The 19075-nt window shown below is 48.3% G+C and overlaps 1 protein-coding gene across 1 annotated transcript in view; it reads right to left on the reverse strand.

Moving 5' to 3' along the window:
- The window catches only part of CACNA1B (calcium voltage-gated channel subunit alpha1 B), a 1091759-nt gene that overhangs the window by 18940 nt on the left and 1053744 nt on the right, over positions 1 to 19075 (reverse strand). The window contains exon 45 of the mRNA XM_086921120.1: positions 10541 to 10757. Within this exon, the coding sequence (XP_086777246.1) occupies positions 10541 to 10757 (217 nt within the window). The remainder of the gene's footprint in view (positions 1 to 10540; positions 10758 to 19075) is intronic.

Here is a 19075-nt window from a genome sequence, read left to right on the forward strand (position 1 = left end):
CTGGACGATTTGTTTTTATGTCTGCATCGTTCTGTGTAAGACGTGATTGTGCAAGAACAGAAAAGAGTATTTGGCCAGTAACGGATCTGAATAAAATTAACTATAGTGTCTCTGGTAGCCAGGGAGCATGCTTTCTGAGTATTCACAGACACGGCCAGGTCTGTGTCGCATTCTCCTTGCACAGTGACCACATCATCATTTACTTCCGGATCAGTTTCCCAGTTGAGAAGATCTACACCCTGGCTGCTGGCATCCACCTATAATTAGTTCCAAGCTGTCAGATAAAGGAATGATTACTATTGTTCTGCTAAAGCTCAGTTATTGAGTACAGCTGCTTCACAGTGGTTGGGATCTTGGAGTTTGCTGTTTTCTGATGTCAAATAACGATGTATTCATGCCACCTGTACTCAAAACATTCCCCTTTTAGGTACCAACCCCTTGAGAGTTAAGCTTTTAGCTACAGATTCCAAAACAGTGATGTTCATCATGGACTCCTCAGAGACAACCATCAGTGCTCTGGGAGACCGAACCAAATTAGCTTTACACATCAAAACAAAGACCGGCTCTCATTAGTACCTATGGAGCTGGTTGTCTAAAGAAAGACTCGGTAAAGTTTTGTTTCTGCACATGCACCATGCAAAGTTCGTGTGGGTCGGGAACAACGAAGACAGAATATCAATGGGCACAGTAACGTGACCAGGATATCAAAGGGCGAAATATCCCAAGGTAAGTTTGTACAGATTTTCTATACTTAACTCGACATATACATACCTTCCTTGGTGATTATATATATATATATATATATATATATATATATATATATATATATATATATATATATATATATATATATATATATATATATATATATATATATATATATATATATATATATATATATATATATATATATATATATATATATATATATATATATATGCCACAAACGTTGCCCCGGTGAATGAACCACAGACTCTGCAGGGCGGGTCAGTGCAACGATTCCAGGGAGCCCTGGAATCGTTGCACTGACCCGCCCTGCAGAGTCTGTGGTTCATTCACCGGGGCAACGTTTGTGGCATTAATTATCCATGAGCCCAGCTCACCAAGCATCCTGCAAGATTAAACACGGAGATTTGCCAAAAGAAAATCGAAAAGGAATGCTGGTAAGGGTGCAAGATGTTGTTTTTTCACTTGCTGGCTGTGGTAATGAGGGTGCTGCATATGAAAGCATATAAAAAGACAGTTTCAAAACGAACTTGCAATCACAGACAGTCCCTATTGTGAGACATTTGGCAGCATGTTGGTAAAGTGAACAATAAAGTTTTCACATGCTGCAGAGAAAATAAAGGACACACCTGCCTGTAATTGCACTCTGCAAGAAAACCAAGCTGCAGTGTAAAACCACGAGGCAAGGAGGAAGCAGAGCTTTTACCCGTGATCAAGCCTCTCTTGGAGGAGAAACGCGTTGGGTTTATTTGGACCTGTACAGCTTTCATTAGTAAAATAAAAGCACCTTTTGAACCAGCAGCAAGGTGTCAGTGTTCCCTACTTGACAGACAAGTTTGGTTTTGTGAACATATATATATATATATCCCATCCCTGTGTAATGCACTGATGGTGATGATATAATAAAAATCTGGAATTTCTAACCCTGCTGTGCTGTTTGAGTTCTACTGGTTCGAGAGGAATTAAGAGCGGTAGAATAATCTGAAATATATGTATATGTGCGTGTGTATATATATATATATCTATCGTGAACAAAGCCGAGGTTAGGCTGAAACGCATTGGTTTGAGTTGTTGCTGAATAAACCAAGCTGAAATCACCCAAGTCTGAAGTGCCGCATCATTGGAGTAAAATTGTTGTTTTGGGTTATGGTCCGGCTCCTGTGCTGAGCACCAGTAGTTGAGCGCAACACAAGGTCTGGAGGATCACATTGTATGCAATATATATATATATATATATATATATATATATAAACGGTCGGAACGGGTGCCTCAAACGCGGCGGTGCAGCCGCGAACATATCCCGCTCATTTGTCGCCGTCTGGAAACAAGAAAGGCTCTCGCAGGGCTTACTGCAAAATAGGGTTTTATTTTTCAAAGTTCATGGACGAAAACATGAAAGACGCGTTTCGCCTATGGCTTAGTCTGATTTCAGACTAAGCCATAGGCGAAACGCGTCTCATGTTTTCGTCCATAAACTTTGAAAAATAAAACCCTATTTTGCAGTAAGCCCTGCGAGTGCCTTTCTTGTTTCCAGATGGCGACAAATGAGCGGGATATACATATATATATACGTATGTACATATATCTCGCGTCACCGGCCACTGCACTTTAATTTGCTGACCTTTGCGACCTAAATGGGAAGAAGGTGGCCCATTTCCTTTGCTTGCATCACGGGCCGGAAAGAAAAAAAAAGCCTGTGGCACATTTTATACACCATTTTTTAGAACTAGAAGTGGCGTGGAAGAAGTTAGAGTGCAGGAGTGAGGTGCACTGGCAGGGCCATGAGTGTGAGCACCATTCATCGAACAGTAACTGGTCTCCCAGAAAGCAGCAGAGGTAGGAATCAGGGGGCTGGAATAAATGGGGCTGGAGGAATATGTGCCAGGTTATAAGGGATTTGGGAGCCGGGCCCCACCAATATTTTATAGCAAGCACCAAACGGCTGGACAAGAACCTTTCACATTGCTTACTGGATAAAAGTGCACGACGCTCATGCACTGCCAGGAGTTTGCTTACAGAAGAGTCAAGGTGTGCGAGAGTGATCAGCATTTCATAAGAGGACTGGGCTAGGCTGTCTTCAAAGCCATCTATTTTTCTCATACCTTTAGTGCTCAATCTTTGTAACGTTCGAGGCCGATCATTTACTTTTATTATTGAAAAGCTAACCTTTTTCAATGCTCAAGTAAATGTACCCCTTGTTTTAATTTTTAATTTTGACTCATTCTAGAAGTGGAAAATATGCACATGATTTACAGTAGTAAAATGTTATTGTCACGCCTACTTTTGGAATAATATCTAGTTTTTTTGTTGTGCTCAAATAGTGAGAAGGCCTCTTCAGGGCACAACTGAAAACAAAACATGGCCATTACCCTCTTAGATCCCTGCATGTGGTTAAAATATAAAAATATGTCCTGCATATCATTTACTCGCATATATAATAAGCATGACCACGTTTTTACCTCACTTACGATTGTAAGAAGAAGGCAATAAGGTTGTGACAACCCTTCATATGGTGAAGTAACCTCGACTTGCAATGCCTGCCTTAATTACCCACCTCTGTTTTTAGGTCGAACCTGGGCAGCGTATGGCTTGCTCTGCAAGGCATGCTGTATTCGGACATGAACTCGAAGTTCTGCCTACTCTCCAACCATATTTTTCATTGGCTTGTGATATTGTCTTTTGTAAATGTTGGCTTCGGATTTGTTCATACGCTCATTACCGCCCACTCCAAAGCTCGAACCCTGTTCTCCAGCAACAAAGTCGGCAGCTTTGGATGTTAACTCGGTTAACGTCAATATACTTGTTTAGGGGGTTATCTCGGTTTCCTTCACAAAGTCACCCTTCCACCATGCACCCTCCCTCAACCCCTTCCTCCATTTTGCTTCCCTGAGCTCCCCCGTGAGCACCTGGGAAGTCTGCTCTCTTCATTACCTCCTCGTCAGCCCTCCCCGTCCCAGTCCTAACTACATGAGCATAGCTCCTCCCACCAGAAACTCCCAAGCCACTTAAAACCCATCTCTTCCCTCTAGGCCACACCCATACCCTGAGGCATATAACCCTGTGACTCGCCAATCAACATCCTGTTTGTTTTTTCTGCGGAATCATTACCGGGCAGACTTCGTCGTGGGGGTGCTGGATTTGGCCTCCTTCCGGGTAAGTGTGAAACAGGATGTTAAGCGCCCGTTTTTAACCCCTAATGTGCCTGTTTTTACTTGTTGGCATATGCTTTGAGTCCCTGCTGTTGTGGAACCGTGGGGTTGGGGGGTCCGGACTGTCTGGTGTGGAGTGGTGACTCCCTGCTGCGGCCTCCCCTTTTCCGGGTTCGTTCCCTGCTCTAGCGGGAACACCCGGGGAGGGTGGGGAGGTGTGTGGGGCGCGGCAGACTATTCAGTGCGCCAAGAGCGTGGCGGTTTGACTTTTCCACTAATTTACTCTCACGGTGCTCGTTTCGTTTCGAGCCAGTGTTTTCCTGTTTTTTAATTTCCTGCAATCCTTAGTAGAGTCTTGGGTTGCGAGGGGATCCCTTTGTTTGTTCAGTGGGGGCCCGATATTTGTGGTTTTAGTCATGCTTCTGCGGTTTTTATAACCTGACTTAATGTTCTCGCTGCTGCGTTTATTTTAGTTGAGCTCCCTCTACTTGCGGTCCATTATTTAAAATTGCCGTTTTGTGTTGCTGGGGGAGAATTGCAAGGGGCTTGATGGCTCAGGTCTTTGATTCTTGCTCATCTGCTTTTGAGGGCACCCTGGTGGGGAGTTTTCCCTGTCCTCGAACAGTCTCTGCTGTCTGTGGGGGTCATGTTGTGTTTTGGGGGCTCTAGTCTACTGTCCTGCAGTTCTGCTGGGGCATTGGGGAGTTCTTAGCTCTGGGTTCGCTGGTTTCTGGGGCGGGGGCTTCTGGGTTCCTTCGTATCCTTACAGTTGGGCCCTGTTCAGTCGTTTCCTTTTGTAGGTTTGAAGTTGTCTCTGATTGGCCGGTTTGGAGGCCGGCCTTTGGTCCTGTTTGGGGATTGGCTGTGGGTCCGGGTGGCATTCCCTGGTTGGCCCTTAGATTGCTTTGATTGGTCTGGGCTCTGATTCTCTGTTCTCCTGTTCACAACATGGAGAGTAGAGGTGCAGACGTGTGTGAGCTCGGCTGTGAGGATGAGGTGGTGGTCGCTGGTTCTTCCACTGCTCCTTTCATCGCGGATATTCAAAAGATGATTGAGGCTGCTGTGGTGGCCGCCTTTGTGACTCGTGCTCCCAAGGGGCCTAAGAGGCAGAAATTGGATGCCTCGGCGGAGGTCGATCCAGAGGTTGACTCTGATGAGGAGGTGAAGGGTCGTTTTGTCAAAGGGGATGACCTTCACTGTGTTCTGCAGCATGTTCGAGACAATTTGGGGTTCCCTGGTCCCGTGGAGGGTGGAGAATCTGAAGACTTCTTTGCAAATTACCTGAAGAAAGATCCTGAAAGCCTCCCCATTCATACATCTGTGAGGAAGGTGCTGGAGGGGGAGTGGAAGGATGTTGACAAACATGCCTTTCCCCGGTTTCTGGCTAGGAGGTATCCCTTGCAGGGATTCATGGAGGAATTTCCGGCCATGGTGAAGGTGCATTCCCTGCTGGCTGGTATGGAGTCTCAGAGCCTGGTGGTGTCTGAGGATGTGGTGCCTTCTGATCCTGGGGACAAGCGAGTTGAGGGGGCCTTGAAGCGGTCCTTTGCAGCCTCTAATCTTGCAGTTAGGTCTGCATCTTACACCAGCTATCTTGTTCAGTCGCTTTTTAAGGACTGTCAGGGTATTTCTGAGCAGCTCATGCAGGATGAGGATCCCTCAGAGTCTTTGTCCATGTTGGAACAACAGTTACGTTTCATTACAGATTCGTCCTTCGACTCCCTTAGCGCTGTGGCGGCGGCTGCTGGTGCCTCGGTTGCTGCTAGGAGGCAGTTGTGGCTTAAATCTTGGAAGGCGGAAGCTGCTTAGAAGGCGGTCGTGATGAAGATTCCCTTCACGGGCTCTAAGCTGCTTGGGGAGCCGTTGGAGGCTTTGATAAAGAAGACAGCTGAGGACAAGAAATTGTTGGCTTAGGTCCGCTCTTCTCAGAAGGGGAAGTTTACGGGTTATAAGCGGGCTTTTGGGCAGGCGTTTCAATCTAGGATGGCAGCCCAGCCCTTTCGTGGCAGGGGACGTGGCCGGGGTGTCCCTTCCTTCCACAAGTCCCGGGGTCAACAGGGTGCTTCCTCTTCTGCAGGTCCCTTCAAGTCGTGGCTATGTGGTGGGTTCCTTGGGTGTGCCGGTTGGGGAATCGCCTCACCTCTTTTTTTCCAGTCTGGGAGGTGTTTGTTCGGGATCAGTGGATCCTGCAGGTGGTCTGGCTGGGCTATAGAATAGAATTTGGGACTCCTCCGGTGAATGTGTTCAGGGCTACACCTGTTCCCAGGTCTCAGGCAAAATGTTGTGCTCTGTTGGATGGTGTTCGGGACTTGGTGTCAAAGGGGGTTGTAGTGAGGGTGCCTGTGAGTCAACAGGGTCGGGGTTTGCTCAATCCTATTATTAATCCAGAAGCCAAAAGGGGACTTCCGGCCGGTCCAGGATCTGAAGGCAGTGAACTTGTGTGTCCCTCATCGGTCCTTCAAAATGGTGACTCTACAGTTGATTCTTCCCTTCCTGTCGGTGGGGGATTTCCTGACTTCTCTCGATCTCCGGGACGCCTATTTTCATGTGCCGGTGCACGAGGATTCACACAGGTTCCTGGTTTTCTGTGTAGGGGTGGATCACTACCAGTTCTAGGTATTACCGTTTGGCCTGTCTGCCTCTCCAAGGGTGTTTACTAAGGTGTTGGCACCCTTGCTGGGTTTGTTGCATGCTCGGGGTATACAGGTTTTCCCTTACTTGGACGATTGGTTGATTTCTTCCTCTTCTTTCCTTCAGGCTCAGGCACATTCCCGGGAGGTTTGCAGTCTCCTTCAATTGTTCGGGTGGATTCTGAACTTGGAGAAGTCCCATCTTCGCCCCACTCAGGATCTACTGTTCATTGGGGGGGGGGTTCAACACCAGGTTGGGAAAGGTCTTCCTGTCGGAGCCCCGCAGACTGACTCTTGTGCACGAACTGAGGAAGGTGTTGGGGGCTCAGTCTTCCATGGCTCGCCTGTGGTTGTGTGTTCAGGGGCTAATGTCAGCTACTGTGATGATTGTTCCTTGGGCCCGTTTACACTTATACCCCCTGGTGAATCATCTTCTGGGGCATTGGGATCCAGCCTCTGAATTACGAGCTGTTGATTCCAGGGGGGGGGGGGTGTCCATTGCCCAGGAGTTGTCCTGTTGGCTGCTGGATCGGAACCTCTTACAGGGCTCGCCCTTGGGTCCCAGGAGAGATTGGTCCTGACGACCGATGCCAGCGAACTGGGTTGGGGTGCGGTCTTGGGTCAGGAGTCAGTGCAGGGTCTTTGGTCTGTGCCGGAGGCGGAAATGTCCTCGAATTGGAGGGAATTGAAGGCGGTTCAGTTGGCATTGACTCATTTTCTGCCTTGGGTCCTCCAGAGGGATGTGATGGTACGGTCGAACACCACGGCGGTGGTGTGTTATATCAACCGCCAGGGAGCGCGAAGGTGGCTTCCCTCAATTTGTTGGCTCAAGGTATCGGCCTGTGGGAGGAGTCTCACTTGTTGTCTCTGAGGGCTTTACAACTGTCAGGGATTTTGAACTCAGAGGCGGATCGCCTGGCCAGGGTGTTTCCCTCCCTATCGGACATGTGGCTGTCTCAGGAAGTGTTTGGTTGCCTGATGGCCCGGTTCGGTGTACCGGTGGTGGACCGTCTGCAGCCCTAGGGACAGCCATGAGGGAGAAGTTTTGTTCTCTGGTTCGGTCTGCCGCGGTTTGGAGGGTGGATGCCCTGTCATTCCGGTGGGAGGGGGGCCTGATGTATGCCTTTTTCCCGGATTGCTCTGCTGCCTCGGGTTCTGCTGAAGGTCAAACTGGATCGGGGTTCGGTGATCCTGGTGGCTCGTTAATGGTCAAGGAGGCCTTAGTTCCCTCTGTTATTGAAGTTGGCAGTGGGGCCTTTCTGGAGGTTGCTGGTGGTCCCTTGTCCCTTGTCGTTTCCTCCTCTGTCTCGGGAGTGTCTGGTACGCCTGCAACTGGCGGGTTGGCTTTGGAGAAGATGAACCTTGCGGCGTTGGGGTGTTCTCCTGGTTTTGGGGGCTCTGCAGGGGCTCTCTTTGAGCCTCTGCAGGAGGTGTCTTTGAGGTTTCTGACGATCAAGGTACTTTTCCTTGTGGCTATTACGTCGGTTTCTGGTGATAGGGGAGTTGGGCTCCTTGCTTTGTTCGACCCCTTTTTTGAAGGATTTTTCCTGATCGGGTGGTCCTGCGGCCTGATCCTTCCTTTGTTCCCAAGGTCCCTTTCCTCTTTTCACTGCTCTGTAGATCTGGTTGTGCCTATTTTCTGTCCTGGTCCTCTTTCGGAGGTTGAGGTGCGGCTGCACTGTTTGGACTTTCGGAGGGCTCTGGAGATCTATTTGATGCGTACTGAGCCGTTTCGTAAGGGAGAATGCCTTTTTGTGACCTTTGGTCTGGCTGGTCAAGGTCTGAAGCCTTCTGAGGCTACCCTCAGTCGTTGGCTACGGTGGGTGCTGCGTATGAGGCCTGTGGTGTGTTGGCTCCTGGGTCTGTTCAGGGGAGACCGACTCGGGGTGGCGGCTTCCTGGGCTTGTGTTCAGGGAGCTTCCATGGCTGAGATCTGCAGGGCTGCTACCTGGAGCTCTCCACACACCTTTATGTCCCATTATCGTTTGGTGGTTGGGGGACTGATTCTGCTGGGTTTGGGGATGCTGTATTGCGTTCTGCTCTGGTGGTGTGACTTTTTAGGTGCTTTAATAAAGTCTGTGTTTGCTACTGAGTGAAGCTGATTCTTGCTTTGGTATCTGCTCATGTAGTTAGGACTGGGACAGGGAGGCCTGACGAGGAGCTAATGACTGGTTACTCACCGGTAATATTCATTACTCCGAGTCGTAGCCCTCCCCGTCCCGGTCCAGGTTCCCATTCCTCCCTCCCTGTTCGGCTTCTTGTGCTTGTTAGGTACAGGATGTTGATTGGCGCGTCACAGAGTTATATGCCTCAGGGTATGGGTGTGGCCTGGAGTGAAGGGATGGGTTTTAAGTGGCTTGGGAGTTTCTGGTGGGAGGAGCTGTGCTCATGTAGTTAGGACTGGGACGGGGAGGGCTACGACTCAGAGTAATGAATATTACAGGTGAGTAACCGGTCATTACACAGACGTCCACAACAAGCGCTTTCACATTAAATTTAAAGAGCCGTAGATCCCGAGTCTCTCTTCCAGAGCCCCTACCTGCCAGCCCTCACAACATCCAAATACCACGTACATTTTAGTTGATTTCTGCCTAGCCCGTGATTTGGGGAATATTACTTGTGTTCTTTTTAACTAAGTCTCATGTGCACACTTTTTTTGTTCTTGTTTTTATATTCCCTCCTCTTTAAATCGCAATCCATTTTCCTAGCTCCTTCTCATTATCTTACCCTGTCTTTCAAACATTCTCTGTTGAGCACCGTCGATATTTCTGAGCAGAAAACGTAGCATATTTTTTTCTCGTTCTATTTCACCCCCGTATCTTTTACTCACATTTTATCACTTCCTATTTTTTATTTCTCTCTTATTCTGTCAGCGTTGTCCTAATTTTCTCCATATTCCTTACGCTTGTCCTCCTCCCTTTCTCATGCTCTTTCCTCCTCTCGGTGCGTCTAATATTCGTGCCCAACTTACCGCTCTTGCTTCCCCTGTTTCTCTCTAATTTCCCCTTTTTCTGACTCAGCTTTCATTCTTTCTACATTTTTGTTTCTCCTTTATTCCTCATTTTGGTATTGCTCTCTCTCCTCCCCCTTTTGGCAGTCTTATGATTTAAAGAAACACTTACAACTCTAATAGTTGTCTACAGTTTCAACTGTCACTAACTCATACCGAACAGGTGCCTAGCAGGCATTAGCATCGCAGGACGACGCAATGCCTTAAAATATGTGGCTGCTTTTATGAACCTACATTTTACGTGATAAAATGTATTTTCCACACTTTTTCAAACTGTTGTAAGAAGCCCAGTTTCTCTCATACTGTACAAGTCTTTGTGCTTTAACACCTCAATCCCTAGTGTCGAGGTGCGCAACTACAATTGCGCCTGGGGCTTTGGTTACAGTTTCAATTCCCGGACTTTGCAGATTCGATTCCCGTAGCCGAGAAAAGAGCTATTTTCCCCTATGAAGGACAAACAATGCGCGATTATCCTCAAAACATTTGCGAGATTTTGAGCTATTGGCATTGTAGATGAAAATGTATTTTATTTATGTGTTTAAAAAACCTGCAATAATAAAAGGCATTGTCATTTACAATACCAATAGGTCAAGGTTTTGAAAATGCGAGACCTACAAATGCTTGTACTTTTCCTGGACGTGGTCCTCGAGTTCGAAGTTTAAGGTTTGGCTGGTGCTGCACAAAATTAATAAATATGTTGCTTATTTGTTGTTTTTGAGTAAGGGCAAATTATTTCATCCTATGACCTTATCCAGGGACCATCATGCTTGCGAGTAAAGACATCCTGCAGGGCATGCATGCTCGCCATATCGCCTCCATGTGGAACCGTTGCCTGAGCCCTGTCCCCCAATTCACCCATTCATGGCCTGCAGTCACAGGGGCCACCACCTGGCTCCTAGGCCTGCAGACCATGAATTAAACGCATTGGATTGGAAGACCCACTTGTGGTGGTAACTGGGCGGCAAGACCCAGGCAGGTGTGGGTTATAAATGGCGGGGGCACAGAGGCCTGGCGCGGAGGGGTACCTGGGTCGTCTGCAGCCAGCTGCGTGGACGACCGCTCCAGTGACTTCTGCTTCTTTTCTTTCCGGCGGTGGCAGCGGTGGTGGTGGTGGTGCGTCCGGTCAGGCGGCACCCTCTCCAAGGAGTACTCATAGAGGGGGGTCCTCTGCTGCCGATGCTGAGGCGGGGGCGGCGTAAGGGTGGACACGGAGCGCTTCATGGGGCTGCCGTCTGGGATGGGCTGCGGAAACAGAGAAGAGAGTTAGCGGAGCTGCACCTGGCGCACCCCAGAGCTAGTGCCAGGGTTAGTATGATGTCAATGCAACCGTTGCACAGTGGCGCTAGGCAACCTTGGTGGCCTTAGAGGGCACTCGGAAACGACTTGATAGTGGCGCCCTAGCAGCTGCCTAACCTTACCTTACAGTACCCAGCGAGGCCACCTACACCTACATACTGCAGTGCCAGATTAGTCGCCAACTGCCATTCCTTACTCCAGGGCTAGCGCTAGGCATGGGCAGTGTGGGCAGCTGCCCAGGGCCTCGCACTCAGCCCACCAGCATGGGGCCCGCACTGGTGGTGTGTCCTGTTGTTTCCCTGCGATCCATTTTAAAGAAAGTTGTCCCCTTGCAGTTAGGGTAGAGATACCCCCCCCCCCCCTCCCTGGGCCTCTCAGGGATGGTGTCTGGAGGCCTAGGGGAGGGAGAAGCATCCACTTGTCCCAATTGCAAGGAGACGCCCATAGTCCAGCATTTTAGCACCCCAACAGTTTGAACTTTTAGCCCACAAGCATTTCTCACATCTATTGGACTGAAGGTGTGAGAATTGCTTGTGGGCTGAAAGTTAAAACTGTGGGGGCGCTAAAATCCTGGACAATGGGCGTCCCGCAGTGTCTCCGAATGTTCTTGCAATGGGCCACTTATCTAAATTAGCGTGGCCTCGTACATCTAGTATTAGCCCAGGGCCCCGCAAATCCTAGAACCGGCCCTGCTTACTCCATCCCTGCAGTGCCTTGCTATCGGCAGTGCCAGATGTTGTAGCCGATTCTTGTCTTCCTGTGTCCTTGGGGCGGTTTACAATCCGCACACCTCGCTCCGGGGCTGCAGGTTACAGGCCTCGGGCGGACGGCACTTTCCTCCAGCGGCACTCTGCTGCCACCTAGTGGAACTTTAGGGATTGAGCCCGAGAGGAAGAAGAGAAGAGCCAGACACTGCGTACGCGGGAGAACCAGTAAAACGAGGGACAGAAAGGGTGGGGGCTGGCGTGGATGAGAGGGGCAAACAGAAAGAAGGAGCGAGAATAGTCAGAGGAAAATAAGATAGAGATTTAAAGAAAACAAGAGTGGCGGAGGGAAAAAACAGCATGACAGTGGTTAGAGAAAAGGGTGAGATATAAAGTAAAAAAGGACGGCAAAAGAGAGTGGGAAAGCAAGAGTAAGACAGAAAGAATTAAAGAAAGAGACGGGTGAATGAAGGAAGATAATAACAAAGACAAGCCAACAGGATAACACGTGAGAAAGAGAAATAAAAAAATGGGCATAGTCAATGAGGAACTGAACAACTGGAAAGACGAATAAAGTGGTGAATACGAATAGACCAGAAAAGACAAAGAATGAGAGGAGGGATGAAAGATAGGGCCAGGTAAGCAAAAAGAGAGACAATTATTTAGACTATTAAAGCGTGAAGCGGTAGAGGGGGATGACATAGAAGAAATGGGGAGACAGGTGTGAGTAACAGGGAGTAAGGCTGTGAGGAGAAGAATAGAAGAAGGTTTGAAGCATGGGGAAGACAGGAGGGAGGATGTAAGAGAAAGTGAAATGAGTAGAGTATATGCGGAGAGAGGGGAAGGTGGTGAACGTGGGGAGGGAAGTCAGGGAGAGATGTAGGTGAAGACACGGCAACCCGGATAAGGTGACTGAGGACTAGAGACACTAAAGAGACATAAAAAGAGGGGGAATGGAAAGGGAGGGTGAGACAACATCAGAGAAATAGAAATAACAAGATGTGAAAGGGATTACTTTTACGGAAAGATAGATGGGGTGGGGTGGAGACCATATTCCTTAATACACTCTGGGGCAGTCGGGGCACGCAAAAGCCTTTTTTGGATTACTTTCAATAACTTGAGCAATCTCTTTAACTGCTAACCAGTCTAGAAGGCACGTCCGGCCCATGGCTCACATGATGAAACACAGGTGACAACATTCTACAGAATGATAAATATGGAAGCAGCAGCATCACAGGAAGCAGAGGGGGCAGGGGAGTGTGCAGTCAGGGCAACCTCACAGAGCGTACACTTCATAGGGCGAAGCAGACAGCGCTCGCAGTGCAGCGATAGCACCAATCAGCACTCAATGCACAGCCTGCTCCCCACCGCATGCATTTATACTGCAGCACACCTGGTGAACAGAGAGCTACCTGTGTTTACAATGCAGGCACTGACTGCACTGCAGACTCTGATTAATACTGAGCCACATGTATTTATACTGAAGACACTGATTTATGATGAACCATTGGTATTAACACTTCAGACAATGATTAAAACAGCAACAGCTGTGATTACACTGCAATTGGTTCTAGACCTCTAGTCAAAAGACGTTTATAATTCAGTTATCATTTGTTGCCTGCATAAGATCATCAGCACATAGTAGTTAATACATATAGACTTTCAGATTATGCACCTTGAAAATGAGAAGGCACTCACTTTATTTACAGAGAATTGTCTATTTTATTCATAGAAACAATTGCAAAGATAAAACCATTACCAAACGTTTAGTAGTCAAGAGGTTGCTCCAAACAGGGAAATTCGGAGGGTAAAGGAGAAGTGCTCGTGTGAGCAATGGATGGGAGTGAAAAGGCACAAAGTCAAGATAGTTCATTAGAGGTAATTACAATGATTTAACAATTTAAACTGGTTGTAAGTGACATTAGCCCCAGTTGGCTGTGGCTTTTCCATAAACATTACTCCCTGTTCCCTAGGGTTCCCAATTTTCAATGCGCAGAGGGAGGCCACACTAGTAGAGAAGTGTGGCTCAATGGTTAGAGCGGCAGACCCTGATGCAGTAGTGTGGCCGGGACCAGGGTTCAATTCCTGCCTCAACGGGTCACAGGCTCAATTTCCTCGGACCTGATAATTCTCACCTCGGTGCCTATTCTGATCATGAGCCCCACTCTGCACCTCTGGGCAATAGCTTGCTTAATCTCTACAACAACGCTGAGGATGCCTGACTTCACCTTGGGGGTGCCCAGGAGTGGGGTCCTCACAGGGAAAGGCCAGGAAGGGTTCCTCGGCGGTATTCGTACAAGCGCCGAGATGCCTCCGGGTAGTCGTGCGCTATATAAGTGCGTAATTATTTATTTATTATTTATCTAGCACGGTGACAGCCCTTCACCCTTCACCCTTTCTTCGTGATTCTAACCGGACAATGCAGTATACCCATGTGAGGCTACCAGGTTTTCTGGTGTGATCAAAATAATGAACATTAGCATGGAGATTTAACTATATGAATTCATACGATTGTTAAGACTTGGACCTTTGATGACCTCTCCCAACCTTTAAGTGTTCTTCGTTATCTCCCGCACTTAAGCCTTTGGAGCCATTGGGCCCGCCTATCCTCACATGAACCCCTTGGGAGGACTATCTGCTTTCAGTCACGGTGCCCCTTCCCCTTCACGCACACATCAGTCCTGAGGAAGACCCCACTAGTAAGGCTCTTAGGAACCTACACACAATCAGGGGTCGAAACAGCGACACTATTTTGATGCCAATACCATCAACAGTACCTGATCTACTGTGATTTATTGTTTTACATGGCTATGTAATAGACTGTATGAATTATTCCAATTGTCGTACTATTTGGCTGTTAAATGTTATGCCGAATGAATAGTAAAATTGTATAACGCACTATTCTTTAACTTCACGTACCCCACTACCTTCACTCAAATCACTCACTTCTCCTTATTCCTTGCGTCACCCCCCAATCGGGTACTCAAAATGCTTTTTCAAAGAAATTCTATAACTGAGATATATGTTCAGTGTGATTAAATAACACTGCTGCCATTTTTATTTTTCATTTGATTTCTTTAGTAATGTAAGATATGCTGTATTAACACCTTTTGATGTTACAATAATGGGACCACCCTTTATTATACTGGTAAACGAGTGCAGTGAGGCCCACGTAGCTGCCTGACAAATGTCCTGCATTTGCCTTGGTAGAATGGGCATACAGCCCCACAGGAGGCTCCTTCTTAGCAAACGAGTAACATGCTTTGATGCACAGAATGACCTACTGAGAGATGGTTCGTTTGTGCATGGCCCGACCATTTTTGCACCCACATAGCCAATAAAGAGCTGGTCATCCACCCAGAACTGTTGTGTGCGCTTCAGATAGAACAAGAGCGCACGTTTTGGATCCAGACGGGGGAGCCTCTCTTCCTCCTTAGAAGGATGCGGAGGAGGAAAGAAGGTAGGCAAAGTGATGGTCTGCCCGATGTGGAAGGGCGTGACAACCTTTGGCAAGAAAGAAGGACGGGTCCTTAAAACCACCTTGTCCGGATGAAAAGAAAGGAAAGGAGGTTTAAATGAAAGAGCCCGAAGCTCGCTCACTCTTCTGGCAGAGGTGATAGCTACCAGGAAAACCGGCTTTAGAGTAAGAAGACGTAAAGGACAGTTATGAAGGGGCTCAAAGAGAGCGCACATCAGATAGGTCAGGACAAGATTTAAGTCCCATTGAGGCATTTTGAAAGGTACGGGAGGCAACGTGTGTGTAATGCAGTTGAGGAAACGGTTAACAACTGGGGACTTTAAAAGAGAAGGCTAATCTGAAGCCTTAGAAAGGCGGAAATGGCCAAAAGGTAACCTTTGATAGTGCCCAGAGCAGAGCCCTGCTGGGCCAAAGATAGAAGGAACAGAAGGACCTCAGAAAGAGGGGCAGGAAGGGGATACACAGCCTTCGCTGTGCACCATGCCACAAATGTATTCCACCTGCAGGCGTATACCGACTTAGTGGAGGGACGCCTGGCTGCCAGAATACTATCACAGAAGTCGGGAGGAAGATCGAAAGCTGTCAACTGTCGCCGTTCAATCTCCATGCATGGAGGTGGAGACTGGACAGGTTCGAGTGGAGGACTGTCCCCTGCTGCTGCGATAGAAGATCCTCCCAAAGAGGCAGTCGAATTGGGGGATCGATCGCCATGTTGAGTAGTTCGGGATACAAGTCTCTTCATGCCCAATCCGGAGCCACAAGGATGACTTGGGCCAGGTTGCGCCAAATTTTCTTCAGCACTTTGGCCAGAGTGGTATAGGCGGAAAGGCATACAACAGACCGCAGCTCCACTCGCAACGAAAAGCGGCACCGAGCGAGTGCCGCCTTAGAAATTCCAACATGCAGAACTGATGACATTGCGCGTTCTCTTTGGTGGCGAATAGATCTAACCCAGGCTCTCCCCACTGCAGAAAGAGACCTTGCACCACGTCCGAGTTCAGATGCGATTCGTGATCCATCAAACACCGGCGGCTGAGTTCCTCCGCCCTGGCATTCAGGGAACCTGCAAGGTGTTGAACCACCAAGTTATGCCTTGATGTTCCAGCCATGTCCAGAGGAGCAGAGCCTCCTGACATAGAGTCCACGACCCCACCCTGCCCTGTTTGTTGCAATACCACATGGCGGTGGTGTTGTCCGTGAACACCTGCACTACACTTCCCCGGACAGAGGGAAGGAATGCCTTCAATGCCAGACGGATCGCCCAAAGCTCCAAAAGGTTGATATGGAGTCGGGACTCCGCCGGAGACCAGAGGCCTCTGATCTCCGCCTCTCCCAAGTGGCCGCCCCATCCCAGGAGGGACGCATCTGTCACCACTGTGTGCTCCGGTTGGGGAAGGGAGAGGGATCTGCCATTGACCCAATCGTGATTCGTGAGCCACCACTGCAATTGTCGTGCAGTGCCCCCTGAGATCTGGACATGATCGGAGAGGTTGCCCTGATGAGGTGTCCACTGGAACTTCAGGTCGCACTGCACAGCCAGCAATATGGCATCTGGCATGTTGCACTAGCAGGATGCAGGAGGCCAGTAGGCCAAAGAGCCGAAGGTTCATCCTGACTGAAACCCGGGATAGAGGATGAAAGATCGGAATCATAGCCTGAATATCCCAGACTCGCTTTTTGGGAGGATAAACCCGAAACCGGGTCGAATCCAGAACCGCTCCGATGAAGGGGAGCTTCTGAGAGGGACTCAGGTGCGACTTCGGCACGTTGATGGAGAACCCCAGCAAATGCAGGAGGTCGGCCGTAGTCTGAAGGTGGGAGACGACTGCCTGGGACGAGCCCGCCTTCAACAACCAGTCATCGAGGTAGGGGAAGACTGACACCCCTAATCTGCGCAGATGAGCTGCGACCACCAACATCACTTTCGTGAACACCCTAGGGGTGCTGGTAAGGCCAAAGGGGAGCACTGCAAACTGAAAATGCTCCTGGCCTACTGTGAACCGCAGGTAACGCCGGTGGGACAGTAGGACGGGGATGTGAAAATATGCATCCTGCAAGTCCAACACTACCATCCAGTCTCTAGGGTCGAGGGCAGCCAAGACCTGAGCCAGAGTTAACATCTTGAACTTCTCCCGCCGGAGGAAGCAATTGACATTCCTGAGGTCCAAGATGGGGCGCAGGTCCCCTTTGTCCTTTTTAGGGACCAGAAAGTATTGGGAATAACAACCACAACCTACTTCTAGCCCAGGAACCTGCTCGACGGCCCCCTTGGCCAAGAGGGCAGTGACTTCCTGTTGGAGAATCGCAAAGTGATCCCCCGACATGCGGTGGAACTGAGGTGGCATGGCTGGGGGGCAGACTCGAAGGGGAGGGAGTAACCCCTGTGAACAGAGAGCTACCTGTGTTTACAATGCAGGCACTGACTGCACTGCAGACTCTGATTAATACTGAGCCACATGTATTTATACTGAAGACACTGATTTATGATGAACCATTGGTATTAACACTTCAGACAATGATTAAAACAGCAACAGCTGTGATTACACTGCAATTGGTTCTAGACCTCTAGTCAAAAGACGTTTATAATTCAGTTATCATTTGTTGCCTGCATAAGATCATCAGCACATAGTAGTTAATACATATAGACTTTCAGATTATGCACCTTGAAAATGAGAAGGCACTCACTTTATTTACAGAGAATTGTCTATTTTATTCATAGAAACAATTGCAAAGATAAAACCATTACCAAACGTTTAGTAGTCAAGAGGTTGCTCCAAACAGGGAAATTCGGAGGGTAAAGGAGAAGTGCTCGTGTGAGCAATGGATGGGAGTGAAAAGGCACAAAGTCAAGATAGTTCATTAGAGGTAATTACAATGATTTAACAATTTAAACTGGTTGTAAGTGACATTAGCCCCAGTTGGCTGTGGCTTTTCCATAAACATTACTCCCTGTTCCCTAGGGTTCCCAATTTTCAATGCGCAGAGGGAGGCCACACTAGTAGAGAAGTGTGGCTCAATGGTTAGAGCGGCAGACCCTGATGCAGTAGTGTGGCCGGGACCAGGGTTCAATTCCTGCCTCAACGGGTCACAGGCTCAATTTCCTCGGACCTGATAATTCTCACCTCGGTGCCTATTCTGATCATGAGCCCCACTCTGCACCTCTGGGCAATAGCTTGCTTAATCTCTACAACAACGCTGAGGATGCCTGACTTCACCTTGGGGGTGCCCAGGAGTGGGGTCCTCACAGGGAAAGGCCAGGAAGGGTTCCTCGGCGGTATTCGTACAAGCGCCGAGATGCCTCCGGGTAGTCGTGCGCTATATAAGTGCGTAATTATTTATTTATTATTTATCCAGCACGGTGACAGCCCTTCACCCTTCACCCTTTCTTCGTGATTCTAACCGGACAATGCAGTATACCCATGTGAGGCTACCAGGTTTTCTGGTGTGATCAAAATAATGAACATTAGCATGGAGATTTAACTATATGAATTCATACGATTGTTAAGACTTGGACCTTTGATGACCTCTCCCAACCTTTAAGTGTTCTTCGTTATCTCCCGCACTTAAGCCTTTGGAGCCATTGGGCCCGCCTATCCTCACATGAACCCCTTGGGAGGACTATCTGCTTTCAGTCACGGTGCCCCTTCCCCTTCACGCACACATCAGTCCTGAGGAAGACCCCACTAGTAAGGCTCTTAGGAACCTACACACAATCAGGGGTCGAAACGGCGACACTATTTTGATGCCAATACCATCAACAGTACCTGATCTACTGTGATTTATTGTTTTACATGGCTATGTAATAGACTGTATGAATTATTCCAATTGTCGTACTATTTGGCTGTTAAATGTTATGCCGAATGAATAGTAAAATTGTATAACGCACTATTCTTTAACTTCACGTACCCCACTACCTTCACTCAAATCACTCACTTCTCCTTATTCCTTGCGTCACCCCCCAATCGGGTACTCAAAATGCTTTTTCAAAGAAATTCTATAACTGAGATATATGTTCAGTGTGATTAAATAACACTGCTGCCATTTTTATTTTTCATTTGATTTCTTTAGTAATGTAAGATATG

This window comes from Lissotriton vulgaris, chromosome 5 (assembly GCF_964263255.1).
Source record: "Lissotriton vulgaris chromosome 5, aLisVul1.2, whole genome shotgun sequence".
NCBI lineage: Eukaryota > Metazoa > Chordata > Amphibia > Caudata > Salamandridae > Lissotriton > Lissotriton vulgaris.